The 26,881-nt window shown below is 38.5% G+C and overlaps 1 protein-coding gene and 1 pseudogene across 3 annotated transcripts; both read right to left on the minus strand.

Annotated features, from left to right (window-relative positions):
* Positions 1-499: 499 nt before the first annotated feature.
* Positions 500-26,850, minus strand: LOC310716724 (fatty acid-binding protein, heart-like). 2 transcript variants are annotated; one of them, XM_083524128.1, is made up of 4 exons: positions 23,169-26,850; positions 21,302-21,474; positions 20,687-20,788; positions 500-568 (listed from the first exon to the last, which is right to left on the minus strand). In XM_083524128.1, exons 1-4 carry the CDS (start codon positions 23,239-23,241, stop codon positions 515-517), a joined length of 402 nt encoding a protein of 133 aa, XP_083380254.1. In that variant the 5' UTR covers positions 23,242-26,850; the 3' UTR covers positions 500-514. The 2 variants fall into 2 exon arrangements, with proteins under 2 accessions (XP_083380254.1, XP_083380253.1); XM_083524127.1 differs by lacking the exon at positions 500-568 and adding an exon at positions 20,358-20,533.
* On the minus strand, positions 698-14,264 carry LOC310716604 (fatty acid-binding protein, heart-like; annotated as a pseudogene). Its single transcript, XR_014538246.1, has 4 exons — positions 14,088-14,264; positions 2,851-2,924; positions 1,109-1,204; positions 698-823 (listed from the first exon to the last, which is right to left on the minus strand). The product of XR_014538246.1 is annotated as a fatty acid-binding protein, heart-like (transcript).
* Positions 26,851-26,881: the final 31 nt, after the last annotated feature.

Below are 26,881 nucleotides of genomic sequence, written 5' to 3' on the forward strand. Positions count from 1 at the left end.
TATACCCGACTGCAAAATTTAATTCACTAGAAATAAAAAAAAAATCACAGGATTTGGTTACATCAATATTCAGGAAAAAGAAAATTACAGATATTGAATGTGGTGGAAGTGTGTGTATACACAAAAGAGTTCCAGTTTCAAACAAGCACAGGTCTGCATTGCTCTTAAGCAAGTCAGCTAAATACTTTTTATACACTATTAAATGTTGCAAAAGAGAAAAAACATTAATGGAGAAATTAAAGTACTAAAGTACTAACATGATTTACAGAATTTACAGAAAAGAGTTACAATTTATTGCTATTTTTATGAATATGGGAACAGGACACAGTCCCAGCAAAAATCAGTCACATAGCTTGGTGCTACTGCTGAGAATATTAGGAGGCACTGTATAAATAGGTTTTGGGAGAGAATATTGTACGCACAATAGAAAACATCAGACAAAGAACACAGTACACATGGTTTTAGGTTTATTTTAATTTTTAGGACATGGCTGTTGAGACAGTTGAGAGGAACTTCATTCTACTTTCATGAAGGATTGTGTTGAGACCACGTCACCAAAAGTTAGTGTCTGTCAGAGTAAATGATAGTAAGTAGAAATGTAATCAACAAACCACAAACACACCTTGCAATTACAAAGCAATAAATACAGTCTAAAGACAGAAAAGAACACGAGCAAACACACAATTAGTTCAGCTATTTAACACTCATAAGTGAAACTGACCAGTGTGAGACTGTCCCCATTAACTTCTCGGACAAGAGACGTCTCTTTGTCATCCCACTTCTAAGCATGGATCAGTTTGTTCCCATCAAGGGTCACCAATGACTGAAACAAAAACCCAAAAACGAGAAATATCAATAAACAATGCATTTTCTTATAAAAAAAATCGTATTAAAATATAATAAAAATAAATGCAATTAAAAAAAAAAAGCTATTTATTGCGTTATTGCAAGGGGCCATCATGAAAGCAGTGAAATATTATTTATAAAATTGAGATTGAGAGCTTAATACACATTGTTACTTTGTTAGTCTATAAAAGTTTCTTAGTGAGGTCAGCCTGATTTAAAGCACATATTTAAAATTTTTACATATACATATACTCAAACGCACCTTGACTTCACGGCTATCAGCTGTAGTCTCATTAAACTCCTCCCCCAACTTGAACATAATTTCTTGAAGGTTGTGGATGTTGATATTTTGATCAATTCACCATCCATGGAAATGGTGTTAATTGGTGTGGCAGCGTTGCTCATTTTGCGTGTAACTTGTCCAATGCCTAAGACAAACAGAAAAACAAATATTTTAAATAATACTAATGCTACATGATTGGACATAACTTTTCAACTCAGTTGTAGTGAAAATAACACGTATATTAATTCAATAAAATTTTCCTTGAGACACTGACCTTTCATAAATACAGTATTTAAAAATAAAAAGCTCTTAATAAACCAATTTTCCACATGTACATAAATATTTATGGGATATTTCATAGTGGGGGTAATGCATCCAGGGCAAAAGTCTACTGTACAAAACACAACACATACCCCAACTTATATTCATAGGTTAACCATAAGTGACCATGTCCTTGCCAATGTTTTTCTTTCAAACCTGATCTTTGTGTATAATGATCCAGTCGAAACTATGGTAAATGTCACGGTGGCAAACTTTTATAAACTTTTTTTAAAGCCATTGTTCATCTAAAGCATGTTTACCGAAGTGACTGCAGAAATACACACGCTGCATTAAAACACCTGCACTCTCTCTCTCAGACACATACAAGCATTTTCACCCTCATAGACTCACTCATACACTCACCAATGGCTATCATGTACTCATCGTATTTCTCGGAGCTTGTAAGTCTCCATTTGCCAATGAAAGCCTCTGCCATTTTTTAGACAACAGCGTGCACTGTTGCAGAGACAGAGAGAGAATAAATGATAATCGGAAAAGAATGGTAATAGATGAAAGAGGCTGAGAAGCTGCCAAGCTCCTGTAATCATAGCTGATATATACCCTCTGTACGTGACGTCAGAGCAAAGCCTGAGAAAAGGAGTGGAGCGCTAGAGGTGTAAATGCAATAGAAAGAAAATAAGAAAAATGACAAAATTGTAAAAAGCTTTACATTAAAGCTGCAAAGGCATTTAAGACAAAATAGAAAGGATTTTCCATACATATAACACAACCTGTTTCTCTGCCTTTCAAAAATGTCATTTGGGTATGGCAAGGTGTAGCCCTGAAACATTTTTCCTTTATGTACTGAATCTCAGTGTTAAGGTTTCTTTCATTAATTGTGCATTAGATTGGGATGATCAAATATTAAGGCATATGACAAAACTGTATTTCAACGATATTTACTTTGTTCATTTCTGAAAAATAAATTAGTAGACAATTTCACAAATCAGCTTCACAGCAGCTTTATTATTTTCTGACACTCTAATACTGAAACCTTTAGCCAGAATAACTACATTTTGTACTTTAAATTGATTGTTTATATGAATTGCATAAGAGTATTAACATTCTCAGAGATGTATTCAGGATTCCTAAGTACTTTTAAAATGAGAGGGTGTATTTTAAAGGCAGCATCCCTGTATCATCCGTGCATCCATGCATTGCAATTTGGGGATCTGATTTTCAGGCATGTAACTGCTGTTTTGGTTACTATCTTTGACTTTGTATGAGGTTTCTTGACATGGTTTTAGCTAATAGATATAATACAAATAGATATGTAGCTTTTACTGCCTATAAAGTTTTTTTAAGGTTTTAATTTAGTTTCTGATTGCCTTGTTGACCCAAAATTTACCAAAAAGATCTTTATCATCACATACAGCATGCTGGTGAGGCAACAATGCTACCTGCTGCACCATGATTTGATCCTCTTCCATGTCTCTGAGAGTTTCCTCCATGTTTACTGGTTTCCTCCTATCTCCTGAAAAACATCACAGTAAGTGCAGAAAAATCCTATCCCATCCTAAATATTTTGTTCGGGAATGATAATAATCTAACAATGACATATTCAAAGGTCCCATTTTCCCTCAAAACTCCACACCCCATTCTTCTTCCACTCATGCCTAAAATAAAATAAAAAAAATAACTACAATGCATTGAGTGTGTGGGGGTCATAAGCAGGGTAAAAGAGTTCAAGAAGTAGTGTGCAGGCATCATTGTGGTGCCTAAAAACTCAGGTAACCCATAAAGCTGTTTTGATTGTGAAAAGCTCAACGAATCAGTGTGAAGAGATACATTTATTTTACCTTCTGAACAGACACCTGGATTGCTTGTGGGATCTAGTGTTTTTAGAAAGCTTGAATATGGGATTTTGGCAAAATCCATTAGCACAAGAATCTGCTAAGATGACAACCATTATTTCACCCTTTAGCAGATACTCTTTTCCTCGTTTGTTTTTCGGAAACACTTTTTTACCTGAGCACTTTTAAAAATTATTTGCTGTTATGAGGGTGTTTCCAATATGAGCATTATATGCACTTTTGCGTGCTTCTCCAAAAGATGGAAAATGCTGGCCTTGACCAAAATGACCAAATGTTCCCTGTAGGGGTGACCCCAAATAGTCAAAGATTTGATGATTCGATAGGAGGAGTCTGCTTTGACTACCAAGCACAGTTGAATCCTTGCAGAGGTCTAATGAAAAGAGGATCATGCCATTTTGATTATATGGAGAAGCGCAATGTCTGATTTCACATAGAACTACTGGGTTTCTCCATATAAGGTAATATACGGTCTATTATGATAATTTTGTAAAAAAAAAAAAAAAAAAACGTGAGAAAAAGACATTTTTAATAAATATTAATAATCTGCATGAATAAATCCAACCACCCATGTGATAGAGTTAAGTTTAATTTTCCATGATCTGTGACCGACACAGGAGCATCTTGATGGCAGGGATTTAAATATTGAACAATGTCTGGGAGATTTTGTAAATGTATATTATGTTCTAATTTAATTCTGTAAAAAAATCTAAATTGGATTGGCCCTGTACTTAGAGCGTGCACATACATGCAATTTAGCTGATTTCATTTGATTTGCCGACATGTGACATGCAAATCCTGACTGCAGAATGGTGATTCTGCAGTTTATTTAATATTTTTTTGGGTTTAATGATTCAAAATGTTTTTAGACATTTATTCTATAGCTTTGTGTGATGTTCTGTAAATCGTGGCTTTAAAATGTTATGAGGAATCTGTTTACATAAGTTTATCCACAGTGCCTTTCACTTAAAAAATATAAAAAGGCATTGTCAGTTGCATCTATCATTTGTCAGGCAGTTCTGATCACTTTATCGGATAGTTGTTTTTGTGTGTTGTGTGTAAAAGAAAATAAATGTTGTCTTAGCCACTTGTTGACAATCTGGCTTGCTTGACTACCCTCCACCCAAAACACACACACACACACACACACACACCCAAACATATGATTTGACTTTTGGCAAGACTTGACAACTATTATTCGACTTTGTAAATCCTTAGTCGGGGACACTCCTAGTTGTTCGTTGTAGCGTCAAGTCTATTTTCTCTGCCACGTTATTTTAGTTTTAAAAGTCAAGGGGCAAGCACAAGTCTAAGCTTTTAAAGACTTAAAAGAAAATAAGACACCAGCGCTCACTTGAGATGCAAACAAGTCTATTAATATATCAGCAGAGGCATCTTCACACGGACTGCGAGCAATCCTGCTGCAGAAAGAGACTGATGATTAGAGACCATTTGCCTACATGTCACAGTCTTTTACTCCTGTTGTGCAGGTAGAAAAGGAGACCCTGGCGTTGACCTGGGTATGTGAGAGATTCCCTGACTTTTTAATTGGTCAACACTTTAAGATGGAAATCGACCATAAATCAATGTTGAGACCTATAACAAGCTTATCTATTAGTCTATGACGGTCTTCTCCTAAAAGCGACAAGACTTATCCCATCTGCATTGCAGAATAATGTCCTTGTCATCGCTGCTCTCTCTCTCTCTCTCTCTCTCTCTCTCTCTCTCTCTCTCTCTCTCTCTCTCATTTTGATTAAACAAAATGATGATTATTATTTTGGCCATTATGGTACCAGTTTATAACTCCGGCTATGTTTAAACTCACCTACTCTTCCTCTATAACAGGGGTGTCAAACTCAGACCAAATCTGGTCTGCGGTGTAATTATATTTGACCCGCGAGATCATATCAAATGTGTATTAAAGCTGCCCGCTAGCATATAGCGCATACACCGATAATACTACAATTCCCAGAATGCTTTGTAAGCGCGTCAGTCGAGACCGCTGAAAAACTCCGCGTACTCGGCGCTGAATTTACTCCGCGATTTACCGACTTTGAATCCCAGAAATGCAGATGTTAACTGCTCAGTAATCCGTTTGTGGTTGACATGGAAAGCGCAACAACCAACCTCCAAATGGAGCTGATTGAACTCCAGTGTAGAGACACGCTCAAGTCAAAGTACGACTCTGTGTGTGCTGCACAGTTTCCATGTTTTCTCAAACGCTCTCTATGTTCACAAGCACATATCTATGTGAGAAACTGTTCTCTTTAATGAAGATGAACAAAACACCACTCAGGGGTCTCACTGATGAACACCTTCACCCAATCCTTAGCTCAGCTCAGATTCTAACCCCAGACATTGATGCACGTGCATATAAGAAGAGATGCAGTTATCTGGCTTGAACCAATGTGCATCAGAGTAAATCAAAGTGTAGCAAACTGAGCTTGAATGAATGTTGTCTTTATGCACTTTTTCTACTCCAAGGCATGGACTGGTAATAGTTGAAATATTGGTTTTTTTTTTTAATTAAAGGAAATGATTAGTATTTTTTGTAACTGTGAAAAAAGATTTACATTAAAAAGTAATTCAAAAGTCTACAGATAGAGAGAGAGAGAGAGAGAGAGAGACATAATAAGAAACGAATACCACTGATGTGTGTTTTATTTCAAATTTAATTTCTCATGTGTTTATAATATTAAACTTTGGTTGTTCCAGATTCAATGTTTATGCAAAACTAAAGTTTGAAATACGAAATGGTTAAAAATTACACATCTGGAGAGACGAAAAACATGCACAATTGCAGTCAATTATTTAATAAATATTGAGTTTGACCCGCGACGTCGTCCCAGTTTAAAATTTTGGCCCACTGTGAATTTGAGTTGGACACCCCTGCTCTATAAAGTGTGCACAACAGTAGTAGTTGTACTGTTAGGTCATTCCCCTTTCATAACATCATTTAATAGCCTGTGTGTATGACAACACATGCATTATCCTCACACATGCATTAATGCGGTCAGACACAAAAGCAGTAACATAGTAGTAATTGTTAGGGTTGTGCCACTGCTACCAGCTCAGGCTTCTGATTTCAAATATTTTCTTGTTAATATTACACCTGATTGCCAAATGAAAATGAATGAAATGAAAAATCACAGGCTTTAGTTACATCAACATTCAAGAAAAAAATAAATAGATATTGAATGTGCTGGAAATCTTTGTATTTCACACCCAAGTCATTTTTAAAACAAAATAGTTCAACTTTACACTAAAGCTGCAAAGGCATTAAAGGCTAAAGAGAGAATTTTCCTCGAAAATAACAGGCTCGGTCTTTGTTTCTTTCAAAAAGGTTGTTTGGGTATAATAAGGTGTAGCAGCCGAAACATTCTTTCCTCTCTGTAAAGAATCTCAGTGTGTTGTGGAATCTTTAGTTCATTATGCATTAAAAAAAAAAGTATTAGGCATATGACAAAACTGTATTTTAATGATATATGATTTGTTCCTTTGGGAAAAGTAAATTACCAGATAATATCATTAGAGTGCGCTTAATAGCAGCTCTATAGTTTGTGATGCTCTAATACTGAAGGATTTGGTCAGAATAACTACAACACTCCAATGATTTTATAAATCATTATGATGATTGCAAGAATTGCATAATAGTGTTAATCTGATCAGCGATGTATTCAGAGATGCGAGTCAGAGCTGAAATTGGAGGGTGTATTTTTACAAGTGGCATCTGCCACCTTGTACCATTTTTGTACACATCCATGTATTACATCATTGCTTTGACATTTAAAGTTGGTGTAAAAAGTGCCTAGTCTTTGTGTTTTTAAGAGAGATATGTTTGTTTATATGCAACAAACAAGGTAATATAAAGGTATAATTTTTTTTTTTTTGACAAAACAAATGTACAGATGTTGGTACATAAACATAAACAGTTCAACTGTTTTTTTTACATTGAAATATTCTCCTTTAGCCTGAATAATTACTTTATTCATTATTTGCATCTGGACAGTTTCTCCAGAAATTTAGCTGAAATAATGTGCCATGCCTCATGTAAAACTCACCAAAAATTTATTTTTTTTTGCTTTTTTTTCAGTTCAAGTTTTGCACAAACACTAACTGGAAAAAACAAATTAATGAAGCATCCGATTCATGAACACATATTGCAAAATTCAAATAGCATGGAAGGAGAGCCTCCTGAGTTATATAAAATCTCTTAGTGCTGCTAGATCACCATATTGCAACAAGCCTAGATATTTATTCAGCACCGTAGCAAAATTAACAGGAAATAAAAGCACTGCACTCACATGCACACCATCAATAGGTAGTAATGATTTTATGAACTTTTTTATAATAAAATTAAAAACATCAGGCAAAAAAAACAGACGTTTAATATAAATCCAAACTATTTTATAAATAACCCTGTAGACAGCAATGTAATTTTAACAGACAATCAATTACAAAGTACTCCTATTCAAGAGAATTAATTAATTTCAATAATTTCCTCATCAAAATCATCAACCTGCATTCTCGATCCCTTGCCTACAAGTTTCTTTAAACAGATAATTCCAGAGGTAATTGTACCAGTTTAAAAATTGATAAACTTTTCCATTAGCACTGGTTATGTACCTAAATCCTACAAATTGGCAGTTATCAACCCCCTAATTACGAAACCTGACCCTGACCCATGTCAGCTGTCCAAATAGAGGCCAATTTCAAACGTCCCCTTTATTTCCAAGATTGTAGAAAAGGTTTGTTTCACAGCAGTTATGCTCACATCTACTGAGGAATAACATTTTTGAAATGTATCAGTCAGGATTTAGGCCTCATCATAGCACAGAGATAATGCTAGTTAAGGTGGTAAATGACCTGTTATTGGCCTCTGATCAATAACAGGTCTCTTTACTTGTTTTGCTTGACCTTAGTGTAGCTTTTGAAACCATTGATCATACTATACTGCTTGCTAGACTTAAGAACGTTGTTGAAATAAAGGGAACAGCTCTCTCTTGGTTTAGATCTTTTTTGACTGATCGGTATCAGTTTGTTGATGTAAATAGTGAGTGCTCCACACTCTCTGAGGTAAAGTTTGGTGTTCCGCAAGGATCTGTCTATGGCCCACTCCTTTTCTCTTTATTTATGCTGCCTCTGGGTGAAATTATACATAAACATGGTATTCGCTTCCATTGCTATGCTGATGATACACAGCTGTATATTTCAGCAAAGCCAGATGAGAGAGATCATCCTAAAAATGTTGAGTGTGTAAAGGACATTATACAATGGATGCTTGATAACTTCCTTCTGCTTAACTCGGATAAGACTGAAGTACTTTTACTAGGACCACATGCAGCTAGAAGTAAACTTTCAGATTATGAAGCATCTCTAAATGGTGTTTCTGTCTCAGTGTGTACAGCAGTCAAAAACCATGGTGTGATTATTGACCCTAGTCTTTCCTTTGAGTCTCACGTGAATAATATTACCAGGATTGCCTTCTTTCACCTTAGAAATATTGCTAAAATTAGAAATATGATGTTGTTACAGGATGCATAAAAACTAGTTAATGCTTTTGTTACATCTAGATTAGACTACTGTAATGCTTTACTGTCTGGGTGTTCGAGTAAGTGCATAAATAAGCTTCAGTTAGTTCAGAATGCAGCAGCAAGAATCTCACTAGATCTAGAAAATATGACCACATCATCCCTGATTTAATCAGTCTACACTGGCTCCCAATCAAATCTCGTATTCATTATAAAATACTACTACTGACGTATAAAACACTTAACGGTCTCTCGCCACAGTATCTGAGTGAACTTCTGTACCAATATGATCCTCCACGCCTACTTAGATCAAAAAGTGCAGGCTATTGGTTGGTACCTCAAATAATAAAGACTACATCAAGGGGCGGATCTTTCTCTTATAAAGCCCCACAGTTATGGAACAGCCTTCCAATCGGTGTTCGGGACCGATTGGAAGTTGAGGCTAAAAACATATTTATTTAGTCAAGTCTTTTATCAGTAGATTTTTCTTAGATAAATTAGCAGATCTGGAGGGATCATGGATATAGAGTGTTCGGTAAACTGGGGTATGTTGTCGTCCCCTCACTCTTACACGTTCACTCGGGTTGACGGTGCTGTGGTGGGTCATCTCTTATCCCAGAGATCCCTCATGTCTGTGTTACCTACTGGTTCTCCCTTTTAGTTATGCTGCCATGGTAAATCTTGTCAAAGTCCCCAACTATACAGTGTTCCTGCCCCTCTTTTCTTTGCGGATATTCCCACTTCATCCAGGCCTGCCTCTGTAAAATCAAAATCAAGATGTTTTCTGGCAAAGCTCAGACAAGCCTTTATGTTAATTTTGCTTAGCAGAGGTTTTTGTCTTGGAACTCTGCCATGCAGACCATTTTTGCCCAGTCTCTTTCTTATGGTGAAGTCATGAACACTGACCTTAACCGAGGCACATGAGGCCTGCAGTTCTTTGGATGTTGTTGTGGGGCAGACATGGGCAAACTACGGCCCACGTAATAAACTGGCAAAATAAGGAGTTCAACAACACTGTTCCCACTGAAACTAAACTTAAGTTTTTCTGCTGTTTATTGATGGCAAAATAGATAAAAAAATTGTTGATCTTTTGGCACTTGCTCAAACTGAATTTGTTATATATCCCTGTTGTGGGGTCTTTTATGACCTCTTGGATGAGGGGTCGCTGTGCTCTTGGGGTAATTTTGGTCGGCCGCCCACTGCTGGGAAGGTTATCCACTGTTCTATGTTTTTGCCATTTGTAAATAAAGGCTCTCACTGTGATTTGCTGAAGTCCCAAAGCTATAGAAATGGCTTTATAACTTTTTTCAGACTGATACTCAATTACTTTCTATCTTATTTGTTTCTGAATTTCTTTGGATCTCAGCATGATGTCTAGAGATTTCTTAATTGCAAATAGGTGTGGCAGTAATCAGGCCTGGGTGTGGCTAGAGAAATTGAACTCAGGTGTGATAAATGACAGTTATAACAAGGGGGCAAACACTTTTTCACACAGGGCCATGTAGTCTTGATTATATATATATATATATATATATATATATATATATATATATATATATATATATATATATATATATATATTTATTTATTTAATTTATTTTTATTATTATTATTATTATTATTTAAAAAACTATGTTAAATATATGTTGTATGCTGATCATTACTGATTACTGATCATCCCTATTTAATACTCGTACTATCTATATTGTCTCACATTGTCTTGTATAGTTTGTTTTTGTCTTGTCTTGTATAGTTCAATGTATGGTTGAATGTATAGTTACAGCTGAATGTATAGTTATTTATGTCTGTACTTTGAGAGTCACTAACAGCTGGAACCAAATTCCTTGTGTGTGTCAACACACTTGGCCAATAAACCTGATTCTGATAGGGGGTAAAATCAAGACAGGTGGGTTTACAAAGCAAATGATTATTAAGTTTATACTGCCATCTACAGGAAACTGGATACGTTTTCGTCAGTTGGAACGTTTGGTGTGAGGATCAGGGAATCATTTGACCGAACTTGCCGTGTTTTAAGTGCCAACTATAGAAAACACGACGGTACTGTCCGCGTGCACGCGAAGGGGGTCGACTTCAGCCAGGGGGGTCGGAATTAGGCACAGCACCGGCGTTTGCATCAGCTTCAAGTTCAAGCACCGCGACTTCCGCCCAAGTAGACTCTCAGAGCAACGCTTGGATCAACCGCAACACTCCGAGCTGAGGTACTCTGATGTCTGCATACGCTAAATACAAAGCCGCATCCATCGCAAGATTTGGACTGGCTCCAGTTGCAGAGGGAACCAGTGTTCAGGCCCAGTAGTCTCAGCTTTTTAATCAGGTGCTGGGGATGATTGTGTTGAATGCTGAACTGAAGTCTATGAACAGCATTTGTACGTATTTGTATGTCCACTAGTGTAAATTTGTGCTGTTGAAATTAATAGATGCCATACAGAAGAAATTCCACCTTGTGCATTTTAATCATTGTAATCCAAAAAGTAGTTTACATCTGTAAATACTAAAACCAATCACTGTCATATTTAAAAAAAAAAAAAAAAAAAAACGATTAAATGTTTTGACTCTTATTTGTGAACAATGACAAAAGGACTTGTCATTCTGATGGCAACGATATGTTCATTGACACAAATACTTACTTTCGAGAGATGAACTAAGGATTTTAAGAAAAGTACATGCTTTTGTAAGAAATCCAATGTGTTGTGCTGTTTGTAGAAATTATTTTGAGAATGCATTAACTGGTTTGCAAATATTAAAAATGGTTTAAGAAATACTCCAAAGCAACTGAGAAAAACTGTAAAACTACTGACAAATAAAATATCCCTTAGTGTCATTGACTAAATGTATCACCTCCCCAGCGAAATGATTTTTCAAAATAGCGACACCTGCTGATCGCTTATTCCCATGAGACATCCATCATGCATCACTGCCTCACCAGGACCTCCAAGATTTAACATCGTCATGTATGGGTTTCTCTAAAAAAAAAAATCAGACGTGCTTGTTAACATACAGAAAAGGTTTTTTTGTTTTAGGTTTTTTTAAATCCCCAGTTTTAAAATGAACCAAAACTGCACTAATATATAAACTACAAGGAATTAACAGTTTAATAATCCAATATTATGGTATTTGAAAAAAAAAAACTAAAAGTTATATAACAAAAAAGCAATAATTATGAACCAAGATGAAGTAAAAATTAACAAAACAGCTGTAGCATGTCTCATGTCTGTTCCAAGCTGTAAAGACAACTAAAGTCTGTAGATTTAGACAAACAAACAAACATGGCTTTATTAACAGAGTTCACAAAGAAATCTCCACTCAATCAAAAATTAGTAGGTGGTATATTATTCACATTTTTAATGTTTTTGTCATGTTATTAGATAAATATTGATTCTGAACTGCTCCAGATGATGTAGGAAACAGCAAACAAGTATACAAATTCAATTTAATTAATGTACCAAAGCATTCGCAATTTGAACAAAGCATTGTATTTAAATACAATACTAAATATACAAGAAAAAATAAGAAGCGTTTTTTAAAGAGAAAAAGAAATTTGTTTCATTTTTAGAAAAATTTAAATTTTATTGCTGAAATTGCATACAAGAATATCTGTAAAAACTAAACACATTTAGTGTATTTATTTGACATATTACTTCAAAATGCAAATACAAATATATAAATAAAAATATAAAATTTTATTTCGGATTACTCAGATTAATTTTAGAAAAAAAAAAGGAAACTCACTTAATTGTGTTTACTTTATGTTTTATTTTCCCAAACTTTGGAAACTTTCTGTAGTTTTCTTTGGCCTCAATCCTTGGAAGACCTTTTCTGCCACAAACAAAAGTTTGTCTAATTCCAATTTCTTTTCTCTCATAACTTTTTTCTCTCAACTCTGACTGTAAACAACCAAAATCTCTGGTGATTCCTTCAGTAACAATGTTGTTGGCCTTAAGTTTAAAGCTGTTGGTGTTTGAATGAGGCTCCAGAGACTTCTGCAGTTCTCTGCAGGGATTAGAGTCTTAGTTTGATTCCATGCGATTTTATTGATTGTAGCCTATTTCATTTTCAATGTGTAAAGCTTTCTGGCACTATAGAGGGGGTGATGTTGCCCGATTGGCTAAAAAAAAAATCGTAAATGTGAGAAATAAAGTCAGAATTACAAGAAAAAAACCTCAGGTTTGCCAGAAATAAAGTTGGAATTGCGAGAAATATAGTCTTTGTTATAATGTGGGGCAAACAGGCTTTCATGTGAATCTTTACCTTACCGCTCGCTGTTTTCTCCCCATTCCTCCATTTTCTCGGTCTGCAGCGTCTTCTGTGTTTACCTGTCCATAGCGTGACAGAGTTTAGCGGGTGGTGCATCAGTAATAATGGTCCGTGGGGAAACACAATGCTCCTTGTGTGGTTAAATGGACTAAACAAAGATTAGACTTGGTATTCAAATTACTCGAGTTACTTAAGCAATCATTTCAGCCCTAATGACCTCAACTGCCAGTCAGCAATTTTAGATCAATAGTATGTGACAGCTATGCAGCTGTTAGCACCATTAGTCTGTGTCAGCCATGCAAATGCGTCAGATTGTAAACATGGTGCGTGTCTCAGATCATCCAGCGTGTAACAGTGTCGGGTTTCTCTTACAGAACTCATTTGAGAGATTGTCAGTTAGCCAGAAAATGCCAAAACCATGGCTGTGACAAGCCAGATACCAAAATGGTACAACAAACAAAATGACAGTAGGTCGTTCAATAGGACATTTTCCAGGGCATGGTAGGACAAAATGTCTTGGCTGTCTGGTTAAGCTGTTCGGAATAAATAAATTTTTCCATGCCTGCTTTTCTATTCGTCTTTACCAGGAGGGCAGGAAGTGGTCTGTGGAGTAGCTAGGTGTCTGATTTAAATCACTTTATTGAAAAACCTAAAAAACAGAAATCTAGTTAATGTTAATGTTAGTTGTGCAATAAAAAAATGCTTGAAACTACAGAGATAAATTTTTACGTGAGAAAACCAAGGAAGTAAACAAAAATTAGTGTAGCACTGTGTGGGTGTGAGCAATGGACACTCTTGCGTGTGTAGGATTCGCCTCGCACGACAAACACCCCCACACACACCCCCACACACAACACAAGCATCATCTTATCTATCACGCATATACATGCATCATTTTTTTTATTAAAAAATAAAATCAAATTGCATTTACTCTACAAGAGTAATCAGAAATATATGCGCTGCATGAAGACCTCTGCTGTTACTCTTGACACACACTCAGTTTGACGCTCAAACACACACCAAGAGCTTTCATGTATTCATTGAAATTCTCGCTCTCCTTAAGGTTTTACGTGCCGACAAAAGCTTCTGCCATTATTGTAGTCAACTGTGTGCACTCGGAGTGAGAAGGAGGGAGAATGAACGAATGAGCGGTAAAGAAATGGTGAAAGACGGAAGAGGCTGACGAGCTGCTGAGCTCCTGTAATCTTACTGGCCGATATATACCGGCTGTTCATTATGTCGGCGCTCAGCTTGAGAAAAGGGAGGAGTGACAGAGGCGTAAATGCAAAAGAGATACAGAGAAAGAAACACTTGAGGGAACAACAGAACGACGGACAGGGAGCGAGAGACAGAAGGGGAATAGTGGGCAACAACAGCTGTTTCAACACTAGTTGGGCTTCAGAGAGGGAAAGAATGAGAGACAAAGACTGACATTGTCAAAGCACAATTGTTAAATCTTACATTAAATCGGGAGAAGCATATTAGACAGAAGAAAAATATTTTTTCTCATGTATAACACAACCTGTCTCCCTGTCTCTCAACAGAAATATTGTTTGGGTATGGCGAGGTGTAGCCCTGGAACATTTTGCCTCTAAATAAACTCACTGTGTTCTGGTGTCCTTAATTGTATGTGCATTAGAGTAAAATGATAAAATATTAAGGCATAAGACAAAATTGTCTTTCAACAATGTTTTCTTTGTTAAGTGGTGAAAAATAAATAACCAGCTAATGTCATTACAGTTAGCATTATTGAAGGTCAATGATTTCTGATACTCTAATACTGATGGATTTGGTCAGAATAACTACAACACTACAATGTTTTTATACATTAATATGACTGATTGCATGAATTGTGTGAGTATTAACCTGTTCAGAGATTTATTTTGACTTGTGAAAGAAAGAGTTTTTCAAGGTGGCTTCTACTGCCTGTAAAGTTAACTATTTTTATTTTTAAGGAATCTCAATGTTTGATTTGGTTTTTGATGGCCATGGTTGAACAGTAACTGAAAGCTCTATATTGTCACATGGCAGCATGTTGATGCAGCAGATTGTGTTGTTGCCAGATTGTGTTGTGCATGATTTCCTAAAATCAGGTTTCTCTGTGGGATGTCTCCGTTTATGTTCTCCTAATGTCTCTGAGGGTTTCCTCCGATCTCCCAAAACATTCCATTGTGTGAGCTAGTAACTCTAAATTTCCTGTATGTGGGTGTCATTGTAAACTCTATCGAATACACTGACATATGTTTTAATATATTTTTGTCCATTTATATGTATTTATATGTATGTGTATTTTTTCTGCGAAAAAAAAGAACACTATGGGCACTTGCAGAGTACAGTAATGCTGCTGGGAGGGGTACGGACCAGAGGAAAGCTCTTGGGTCGCCAGACAGGACCTATTGGACCCAGCGCTCCTGGAGAGGCTTCACGCCATTCACCCTGACTACCCTGTGTTTCTCCGGTGCCAAGTTAGGTCGTCCTTCCTGGAGGAGGGGTAATGTCGGAGAACCACCAGCCACGACTCCGTCCTGCACTCAGCACAATCACTCAGTCTCTTCTTCATACTAATCACCCACACCTGAATCCAATCTACACTCCCTTTTATAAGGTCCCTGTTCCCACTCGCTCAGTTTGCACTCGCTAACCCGAACTCATGCAAGTCAGATCCCAACAGTTAATGAAACGAGAGAGAGAGATCATCGCCTTGGGGGTGGGGTTTGCCTGTATTGTGGTGAGCACAGGCACTAAATTCCCCAGTGTTCGGCCCGACCTCCACGCCTGGCTGTGAGTACTGTTGACTTCACTGCAAAAATGACCCACTTATCTAAACTCCCGGTCACACTCAAAACACAGATGCTCTCCCTTTTGGTTACTGCCCTTGTAGATTCTGGCTCCATGGGCAACTTCATCTCCCAGAAATGCCTATAACATCTTCAGCTGAGCCGGGAGAGAGAAACACAGAAGCTCGCGGTTCAGACAATCCAAGGGAGACCCTTACGGCGTGGTTGGGTGAAATACTGGTGAAATACTGCCCTGGTGATCATTCTCCAGGTCGCTTGTTACATTGCAAGGAGATCAGGATCCTAGTCCTCGAGAACTCCACGGCGAGTATCATACTGGGACGTCCCTGGCTGACACAACGCTCACCTAAGTTCTCTTGGAACCCGTGTGACATCCTCGAGTGGAGCCACTGGTGCAAGAAACACTGTCTACACCACCTGCCGCATCCACGCCCAACCCCGATCCCCCTAACAGCCACACTAGTGGAAAGCCAGACTGATCACAAAGAGGTGGAGGTTCCTCCTGAGCACCGATCCTTTGAGGATGTGTTCAGTAAACAGGCGGCGACTCGCCTGCCCCCTTACCCCCTGTTGGACTGTGGTTCCTGAGGGTGCAGGTCCTGGGGTATGAAATCAGTCTGTCAGGAGTACGGATAGACCAGGGGAAGGTGACGGCAGTGCTGGACTGGCCCTGTCCGGGAACTACCAAGGAGCTCCAGTGCTTCCTGGGTTTCACTAACTTCTACCGACAATTCATCCAGGGTTTCAGTTTGGTCACCACCCTGCTTACCTCTCTCCTGAAGGGGAAGGCCAAGACCCTCGTGTGGACCTGAAGGCCCAGAAGGCCTTCCAGGAACTAAAAAGGAGGTTCAGTTTCGCCCCTCTTTAACGACACCCGGATCCCTGGCTCCCATTTACCGTAAAAGTGGATGCCTCCTCCACCGGCACAGGGCCGCTTTATCCCAACAGTCGGGGAACCCTCCACGGCTCCAACCCTGTGCCTTCTTCTCAAGGAAGTTTTACGACATCAGGAACCGAGAACTTCTGGCCATCAAGCTAGGGTTAGGGTTAGTGTTAGGGTTTTAGCTTTTACGGTGATCACGGACCACATAAACTGCCAACATTCGCCAGAAGCCAAGCGTCCAAACCCCCGGCATACTAGATGGGCCCTATTTTTCACATGCTTCCACTTCAGCACCACCTATAGTCCCGGCTCCAATAATGGCAAAGCAGACGCCCTGTCCCGGATCAATGGCCCCGACGAGCCCACGGACCCTGAACCGATCGTTCCGCCCAATCTAATCCTCAGCCCCATTGTCTGGGATTTGGAGGAGGCGATCCGGACGGCGACATAGGGAGAGCCAACCCCTATGGGATGTCTAGAAGGGAAAACGTTAGTTCCCAGGTCTTGCCCTCAAACCCTGCTGAAGTCGATGCATGAGGCCCCAGGTCCCGGCCACCCAGGTAGGAGACAGACTCTCCTCCTGGTCCAATCATGCTACTGGTGGCCAGGGATAAGCGGGGATGTAGCAAGATACATCCAGATTCATCCAGAAGAAAACTGGTGCCCCTTGCCAACCGCAGCGGCTGTGGTCCCATCTGGGGGTAGACTTCATCACCGACCTGCCTATCTACAACAGTAACACCTGCATCCTAGTGGCTGGGAACCACTTCTCCAAGGCTTGCAGACTGGTTCCCCTCCGTGGTCTGCCCACAGCCCTAGAGAAAGCAGAGTGCCTAGAGGCACTCTTCCACCACGTATTCCAGAATTTCAACCTCCCGGAAGAAATTGGTACTGACCAGGGACCCCAGTTCACATCCCACATGTGGAAAGCATTCTTCCGGCTCCTAGGGGTCACGGTCAAGTCGGCACACATGCAGCTCCAACGAGCCCTCAGGACCACCCGGAGGTTCGCAGATCCTCGGAGGTCGGAGGCCTCCCCGTACCAACCAGGTGATCAGGTCTGGTTGTCGACCCAAGATCTGCGCCTCTGACTGCCCTGCAAGAAACTCAGTCCTCGTTACATTGGGGCCATACAGAAACATCAGGCGCATCAATGACGTAGCCTATCGGCTCGACCTCCCTCCCTGGTAAAGGGTCCATCCATCCTACCTTCCACATTACACTCTTGAAACCCTTCACCACCCCCTACCACAGAGGACCCTGGATTAACCATAGATCCTTCTCCCCCGGAGATACTGGACCAGCCGTCAGTGTACTCTCTCCGGGAGATTCTGAACTTGTGATGTAGGGGTTCCACTCTGGAATACCTCGTCAACTGGGAGGGGTACGGACTGGAGAAACGCTCTTGGGTCACCAGACAGGATGTTTTGGACCCAGCACTCCTGGAGTAGTTTTATGCCAGTTACCTTGACCGCCCCGCACCCCGGGGCCGCTGGTGTCCTTGGTGCCAAGTTAGAGTGTCAAAAGCCGCCCATGGGGGAAGGGGTAAATTCAGAGAACCACCAGCCACGCCTTCCTTCTGCACTCAGCACACTCGCTCAGCCTCTCTTTACTACTAATCACCCACACCTGTCTTCGATCTACAAACTTATAAGGACTCACTCGCTCACTGTCCAATCTACCGTTTGCACTATAGATCATCCCTGGACCTGCTATGCTCTGTACCCTACCTGTTTGCTTCTTTGAAAGCTCCTGCTTTGTGTACCAAGGCAAATAAAGCTTAATTGACTTTATTCCGGTTTCCATTTCTTGATCTGTGCGTGACAAATACTGACAAGCTATAACCCTTTTTAAAAATTGCCCAGTCAAAAACACTCAAACAGATCAAAATTTTTTTTTTACATTTTACTTCAACAGAATATAATAAATTAACATGTTATATGCATACACACACACACACACACACACACACACACAAACACACAGGCTGTCTCCTTACAATTTTATACAAATTAGCAAATGGGCTCTTTTTAAAAATGTATCAACTTTAAGCTTGTTATATTTTGATTGTTAAAGAAACAAAATGTCACCCTTCTGTGGAGGGTTTAACATGTTCTCTTCTTGTGAAGGTTTTTTCCCACCTTTAATAAACATTACCAGCTTGTTTAATCTACCTTTTCATGTGTAAATGAGTGTTTGAACTTGTGGGTGCTGTGAGGTGCTGGAATTCCATCCAGGGATCCAGCCAATATTTCTGTCTCATGTGCACTTTTTCCAGAAAAGGAGCAGGATGAGAATTGGAATGAACTAATGTGTAATACTCTAATCACTTGTAAAGGGCAGGTAAAAATGCTGATACACCTTTTTTTTTTTTTTATTATTCCAATGTTGGAAACATTTGACTAAAAACAGTTTGTTTTATGCAAAGTTTGTACAGAGTTGTATGAAGGATTAATTTGCAGTTATGTTTCCAAATATATCTAATTTTTACTTATTCCCTTTTTTGCTCATATTTGACCTCTATAATCTAGTATTAGCACTGCAATTTCCTTTTTTTTTATCATATTACAATATTACACATGACTGCCCAATTAATGATTTAGGAATGAAAAATCACAGGCGTTGGTTACATCAATACACAAGAAAAAAGTATTATAGCCAGTAAATGTGCTGGGAAAAGTTTAAGTTTCACTCCCAAAAGCTGTAAAAACAATTAATATCCTCAGTATGTCAGTATGTTTTGATCTAAGGCTAAACATCTGTAAGGGAACAGCTCTATGGGACTATCAAAGTATGTCAAAGGCCCAAGGACCAGATACGCATGTTTGCTCTTGGGTCACTTTGCAAAGGACTGTTTCTCACAGTTAGGGGAGAAAGTTTAGTTTAGTGCCAGAAGGGGAGGAGGAATCAGTCAGCCAAACTGTCCAATCAGAGCCTCAGAAACTACAGAAGGTTGCAACACACCCCCAATGTCTACACCTCTGACATCAAGTACGGATTTATATCATAATAAATTTTTTCTTCTGTCCTTTGTTGTTAAAAAAATTTATGCATTTGTGTGTGTGTGTGTGTGTGTGTATATACAAAGGACTTTTAGTTCATACAAGCACAGGCCTGCACTTAGATCGGTCAGGTTTCCTGACTGTGACTGAAAGCTGTTCATTTTATAGACAAATATAAATTGTTGCTGAAAGGTTCTTAAATAGAAATGTGGCATACAGGCATTCTTTGAATATAAAAAAAGGCAATTTTTTTGCCATTTTGAAAAAGTGTGGTAAATTACAAGGCTAGTATTTAGTATGGAGGTGAAAGGTCAAGTGGAGTCATTCCTGCATGACCTCCTTAACCATTGAACTGACCGGAGCCAGTCATCTGCTCAAATTAGAACACACGTGGCCTGAATATGGGAACACTGAAATTAGATGTACAGGACACAGCAAACATCAATCACAGAGTTTGGAGCTGCTGGTGGAAATATTAGCAGGTACTATATAAATAGGTTCTGGGATGAAGGTAACTGTTATGCAGAGACTCATTATTTGCCACATTAATGAAGAGTACCTTGTACTCACAATAGATTACATCAGACAAAGAATACAATAACCATGATTTTGAAGATGTTAGCTGAGGTTTTATTCCTTTTTTTGAGACTTGGACTTTTAAGAAACGGTTGGAAACACTTGACATAGCAACATTTCTTTCAGTAGGTACAAAGACAGTTAAGAGGAACTTCACTCTGCTTTCACGTAGGATCGTGTGCATACCACGTCGCCGAGAGTTAGTGTCTGTCAAAGAAAGTAAATTATATGTTTATTTAACAAACCACAAACGCACCTTAAATTCTGTAATGTCTGCAAATAATACAGTCTACAAACAGGAAAGAGCACAAGCAGATGCATAATTAGTCCAGCACTTTAGCATCCGTAAGGAATACTGACCAGTGTGAGATTGTTCCCATCAATTTTGCGGACCAGCGACGTCTCTTTGTCTTCCCACTTCTGAATGTGGATCAGCTTGTTCCCGTCAACGGTCAACAATGACTAAAATATAAACACATTGAAGAAAAAGGTCAATCAAAAGTAATTTTTCATATATTTTATTTTTTACTTTTAATCCTATAAAACATGTTGTTGCATTTCTTGGTAATAATCACTCAATCAAAATTATTCCTGTATACAACAATTTAACAATGATCATATTCCATGACATTCACAATTATCATAAATATTATAACACATTAAACAGCCATGTTTTGGGTTCCTTAAGTACATTATTATTTTGCTAGAATGTCTTTTCTGAGAAAGAAACCTAAGTTAAATGCATATAGATTGCGAAACAGCATTTATACTTCTCTAGAGCTATATAATGGTTATAGCCAGCTAGCTATATACTGTTACTTTGTTTGTGCACAAAGGTTCTTTTGTAAGGACAACAACAGGGAGTAGGTCAGCAGCGGAAGCATGACAGTTAGCACACTGGGAGACTTGTGGTAAAGCACGTGTTTAATATTTCCATAAAATTCCTTATTGATTAATGTATATACTCAAAAGTACCTTGACTTTACGGTCATCTGCTGTGGTCTCTTCAAACTCCTCCCCCAACTTAAACTTGATTTCTGTTGTCTTGAAGGTGCTGACTGTCTTTAGCGTGACCACATCACCATCAACAGAAATTATAGTGGAGGGTTTGGTCATGTTGCCGACCTGGCGTGTCGCAAAACCAACACCTAGGACACACAAATATGCATATTTATTATAATACATATCAACTTTATATATATACACATATATACACATACACATATACACACACACACACACACACACACACACACACATAGGTGTAGTCCTGAAAATAACACATGCATTAATTCAATAGGATTCTAGTTAGACACTGACCTTTCCACATTATCTAAAACCATAAGCATGTCTGTGTATTGCAAAAAAGGCTCTGAATGACCCAATTTTCCACCCTTACATAAAATAATCCATGGAAATTTCACAGTAGGGGGTAATGTATTCAGGGCAGGAGGCTACTGCAGCAGATAATCACAAAACGACATACAAACCCCCACCTACATTCATAGCTTAACCATGAGTGGCCCTGTCCTTGTCAATTCTAAAGTCTGGAACGGACAAACGGGTCAAATCAACATTAGCGCCCTACAGCCGCTTGCCAGAGTAAGCACTGGATATTGATTTGTTCTTACAGTGAGTTGCACCAGGCCGAGATAAGACCACCCAGTCATTTTGACTTTTTATACTGCTACACATTGTGTCCTGAGGGAGAAACATTTTCTCATCCTTGCTCTACTTTAGAAATCCCCTGAAGGAAAAGAAAATTACACCACCAGACATTTTCTTACTACATACAACTTCTCAACTCTTCCCCTTGCAGTCCATTTCTCAAAGCTACTCTTAATGACCAAAGTTCTATTATAGGATATAAATAAATGTCTCATCCATGCTGAACAATATACATCAGCCCAGCAGTAATTCCACAATTGATATGATTTATTTTGGTAAAAAACTTGATAGCAAAGCTATTCTTTCAGGTGCCACAAGCATAATCTTGCATATTGCTTATTGTTAAACAAAATGATTGATGTTGACACAAGCAGTTTTTTTTATAAACCAGTATTGTACGCCGGTGTTTTTAAGTGGGATCTTGGGCAAGTTGGTGCAGTGCTGCTGGTACAAACGTGTTGGTTGCGTCAACCCAAAGCCAAGTCAAGTCATCACAAGCTTCAAGACACTAATGGATTCTTATAAGCAGCCTGATCCCCCCCCCCCTTTTTTTTTAACCTGATCAGTGTGTATGATGATCCTGTTGAAAATATGCCAGATGTCAAACGGTGGCAAATTTGCCTGTGGGTTTTTTTTAAGCCATCTGAAGGTGAGTCCTTTCATTTTGTGACTGTGTAAATAACAAAAAGGTACATTCTGAGACAAAAAAAAAAAAAAAAAGACAAATAAAAAAGAAGCTGCTATTGGACCAAACATATCAACATTTGGTGCAAGTGCAATTTTCAATTGTGGAAATTCTTCCATTTAGGAAATGAAAAACGTTTATAAACACAATATGTATATACAAATTATGTGAAACTACTGATTAATTCTTTAAGGCCACGTGCGCCAGTGTGTGCGGGTGTGAGCAATCGACGCTCTTGTGTGGGTAGGATCCACCCTGCACCACACACACGCGCGCGCGCGCACACACACCACAAGCATCGTCTATCTACACGCATTTGCACGCATCTGTTTTGTCCTAAATAAAATCTAATTGCATTTACACAGCAAGATTTCAATGGTTGCTTCTCCGATTCTCGCGTGCGTGCAGACAAAAATACACGAGCTGCGTGAAGACACCTGCTCTCTCTCTCTCTCACACACGCGCGCGGTTTCACCCTCACACACTCACCAAGAGCTTTCATGTATTCATCGAAATTCTTGCTCTCCTTAAGGTTCCACGTGCCGACGAAAGCTTCTGCCATTTTTGTAGCTAACAGTGTGCACTCGAAGAGAGACGGAGGAAGAATGAACGAGTGAGCGGTAAAGAAATGGTGAAAGATGGAAGAGGCTGACGAGCTGCTGAGCTCCTGTAATCTTACTGGCCGATATATACCGGCTGTTCATGACGTCGACGGAGGAGTGACTGCAAAAGAGAGACATAGAAAGAAGCACTCGAGGGAAAGAAAGACAGGGAGAGAAAGACAGAAGGGGGATGGTGGACAACGGCAGCTGTATTAACACTAGCTGGGCTTTAGAGAGGGAGAGAGGGAGAAACAAAGACTGACATTGTCAAGGCAAAATTGTTCAATCTTACAGTAAAGCTGCAAAAGCATTTTAGACAAAGGAGAGAGTTTTCCTCACATGTAACACGACCAGTCGCTGTTTTTCATCGTGTTGTGTACTTTTATTTACTGTGCAAAAGAGTAAAATGATCAAATATTAAGGTATTTCCCCAATATTTGCTTTGTTCCTTGAAAAATAAATGATCTGTCAATGTCATTACAGTCAGTATCATAGCATCTTTATACCCTAATACTGAGTGCTTTGGTCAGAATAACACAGTTGGCAAGTGGAATTGGAGGGTGTATTATAAAGATGGCATCTACCACCCTGTACCACCCGTGTGTACATCCATGTATTGTACCATCACATTTGCACTTACATTTTCAGGCACAGAGAGAAACCTTCTGCAGCCATCAAACATTTTATTGTTTTTAGTGATACAATAAAATTCCATTACTGTGAGATATTTCATAACCACAAATGTAATGCACGTAGTGTGACTGAAATGCATCAAGGGAGTCATTGCAATTTGAAGCTCTGTTATCAGACATGTAAGGGCTGTTTTGGTTTCTGCCTTAAAATTTGTAAAAAAAAAGAGGCATCTTGTCTTGGTGCTACATTTGCTTCAGCGATAAAAACAGCTATTTGGCTTTTATTGCCTGTAAAGTTTACTCTTTACTTTTCAATATGAATGTGTTTCAATTGATTTTTTGGTTTCTGATGGCTATGGCTGACCAAAATAAAAGATCTTTATCATCATATGGCAGCATGTTTATAAATCAGGTAGCATTTTTGCCTTACCATGATTTGGTCCTGAGCACAGGTTTCTTTGTGTATAGTTTTTCTGCATGTTCTCCTCCACATGTTCTCCTCACTCTAGTGACCCTAAAAAACCTCTAGTTGTGAATTTGTTGAATTTGTAAATGTGTGAAATAATAAATGTATGAGTAATCATAAAAATGTGTGAATGTATTTTCAGTCTATGTTTTCCAACCAGATTTTGGTGCAATCACTATTCTCTCTCTCTCTCCCTTTCTCTCTCTTTATTTCTCTTTCCCCCAAAATCTTTGTCAGTTTGGATGTCATAATTCCTGTCTGGGGGTTTCCTGCTCGCCTCAAGGTGAAAGTGTAGTGATAGTAGCTATCAGCATGGTCGTAACAGACTTCAGAACTGTGCCCAGGTAACACTACACCTCTTGACACATGACAGTGAAGCATGGCATTGAATTTACCAAGCAAGGCAGCTGACCTGAGTCTGACGTGAGCAATTTTCCTCTACTTTAGCTCTCTCTATTTGCCCTTCTCACTATATAGAAGTTACTTTTACATACTATTGAAAGCCTAAGAGACTGAGCGTAAGTAAGTGTTGTGCTCACAGCCAAATATCTGAGTTCAAGCTTCGGATTTTTTTTTATAGCAGTTAACATTCCTTTGTGATTGTTACCAGATGTGTGTGAATGCACATGTGTTCTGTTTGCTTCTCATGGTCAGCAGGTTTCTATGTGGTCAAACAGGGTGAAGACTAATCAACCAACATGAAATTATTCTAATAGTACATGGAATTAAATATCACTGATCAATGCCCCAAACTAGCCCTGAATTTGAATTAAACTCCTACAGATATCATCCTTATTCAGTGCACCTTTGTTCTGTCACTACACTCACAACAACATGTGTAGCAATATTTGATTTGATCTGTTATTTTTTAATTTATATTGTAGTTTTTATATTATAAATACAGTAGAAACATAACCCCAGACCAGCTCTCTTCTTTTTAGATGATATGCACAGTGTAGCCCCAACCCAATCTTGCAGGAATATCTATATTTTTTTTCCTACTATAGTAGGCCACACCTTATTTTTCAAATGCTTCCTTGTTCTATTTGATTTCAATATTCGCATAACACAAATGGCCAGACGTCTGTGGAGGCAGATTCAAGCTCTGTCACGTGCACATTTGTAACACCCTTACATACAGTACATTCCCTTCCTCTGTGTTTCATTTTCTTTATGTCAGCTTGTTTAATAAAAAACTTACAAGTAATGAAAGACCCAATCCAAATATGAAATACATTTGTACATTATTTTGATCAAAATGCAATTGTGCTCTTCTTACCACCACAATGACAGTGGAGGACATATGTTTATGTAAATACATGCTTTACATGCATAGTGTCTATGTCTACCAATGATTGCCTATTCATGGGCTTCCACACCTTATTAATCAACACACATAATCATCTTGTTTAAATTATTAGTGTATCTAAACTAACACACAAGCATGACACATTGCAGAGATCACATGTTTGGCATTTGACACAAGCAGCTGCTAAAGGGAGACAGAGTGTGTGTAAAATATATGTTATGAAGGGGAAAGGGTGAGAGGTAAAACCCATTTTGGAAGTGGAAAGACTGTTAGGGAAAAAAACTGTTGCCTGTATTATAACAAGTAATTCTTGTCCTTGAATGGCCTACTCAGACATACTATATGAAATATTCTAGCACTTTTAAAAAAAAATAACCAGTGTCTAACAGTCTGGTGCTTTATTTTGTTCTCAATGTGCTACTGTGCCTGATATGAACATGCTTGTCTATGCTTGTCTATCTACGGGGGTTCAGAGATTAGAATCACTCATTATTTAGATCCTTACTTTTTTCAACCACATTTGTACTTTGCCCCCTGGAGGAAATTTGAACATGCAGACACCAAAGACACATACACATAATTAAGACCGGTTAAGACCGGAGATGTGCTCAGTTCAGTGTAGAGTAAAGAAAGATACAATGGATCAGGTCTGTTTTAAGAGTAACCATGGAAATATATACCAACAAACTGCTAGAATGAAAGTGTTGGGGGTTTGTGATTGATGTATCCCTGGAGAGAGTAAAAGGGGAAATCTATGTAATGCTTTGATTTGTTTGAATTTGAACAAATTTACATTTGTACTTAAAACAGAAGGCAGATTTACATAGGAAAAAGTCATTATTATCTCAGTATTTTGACTGATATATAAAATAAACTGTTAAAATGTGGATGTAGAGTGCAACAACCAGCATAACACAACATAACAGAAAAAAACACTTGGCTTCCTGACCTCAGGGCATGGATGCACCTCTTTGCAATGCAATATTGCATTGTTAGGACAGATCAGGGACCCGAACACTTATCATGGAATATGATAAAACAATGGGTGAATGACATAAACTGCAATATAATACTAAATAAAGGGCATTACTGTTCTCCATAGTCCACTTGCTGTTAACTTTATTGTTTCAGATGTTACTGCAGACAAACTGTACAAAAAGATAAAAAATAATAATAATATGATAAGTTCAGCA

The sequence above is a fragment of the Silurus aristotelis genome (genome assembly GCF_946808225.1).
Source record: "Silurus aristotelis genome assembly, chromosome: 21".
NCBI classification, from domain to species: domain Eukaryota; kingdom Metazoa; phylum Chordata; class Actinopteri; order Siluriformes; family Siluridae; genus Silurus; species Silurus aristotelis.

Bases quoted from the DNA above. Each gene is read 5' to 3' on its own strand.
- LOC310716724 (XM_083524128.1), bottom strand. From the start codon at position 23,241: ATGGCAGAAGCTTTCGTCGGCACGTGGAACCTTAAGGAGAGCAAGAAT. The intron at 21,475-23,168 runs GTGAGTGTGTGA...TGTGTGTCCTAG, and splicing joins TGAATACATGAAAGCTCTTG to GTGTTGGTTTTGCGACACGC. The intron at 20,789-21,301 runs GTACTTTTGAGT...TTTATATTTTAG, and splicing joins CAGATGACCGTAAAGTCAAG to TCATTGTTGACCGTTGACGG.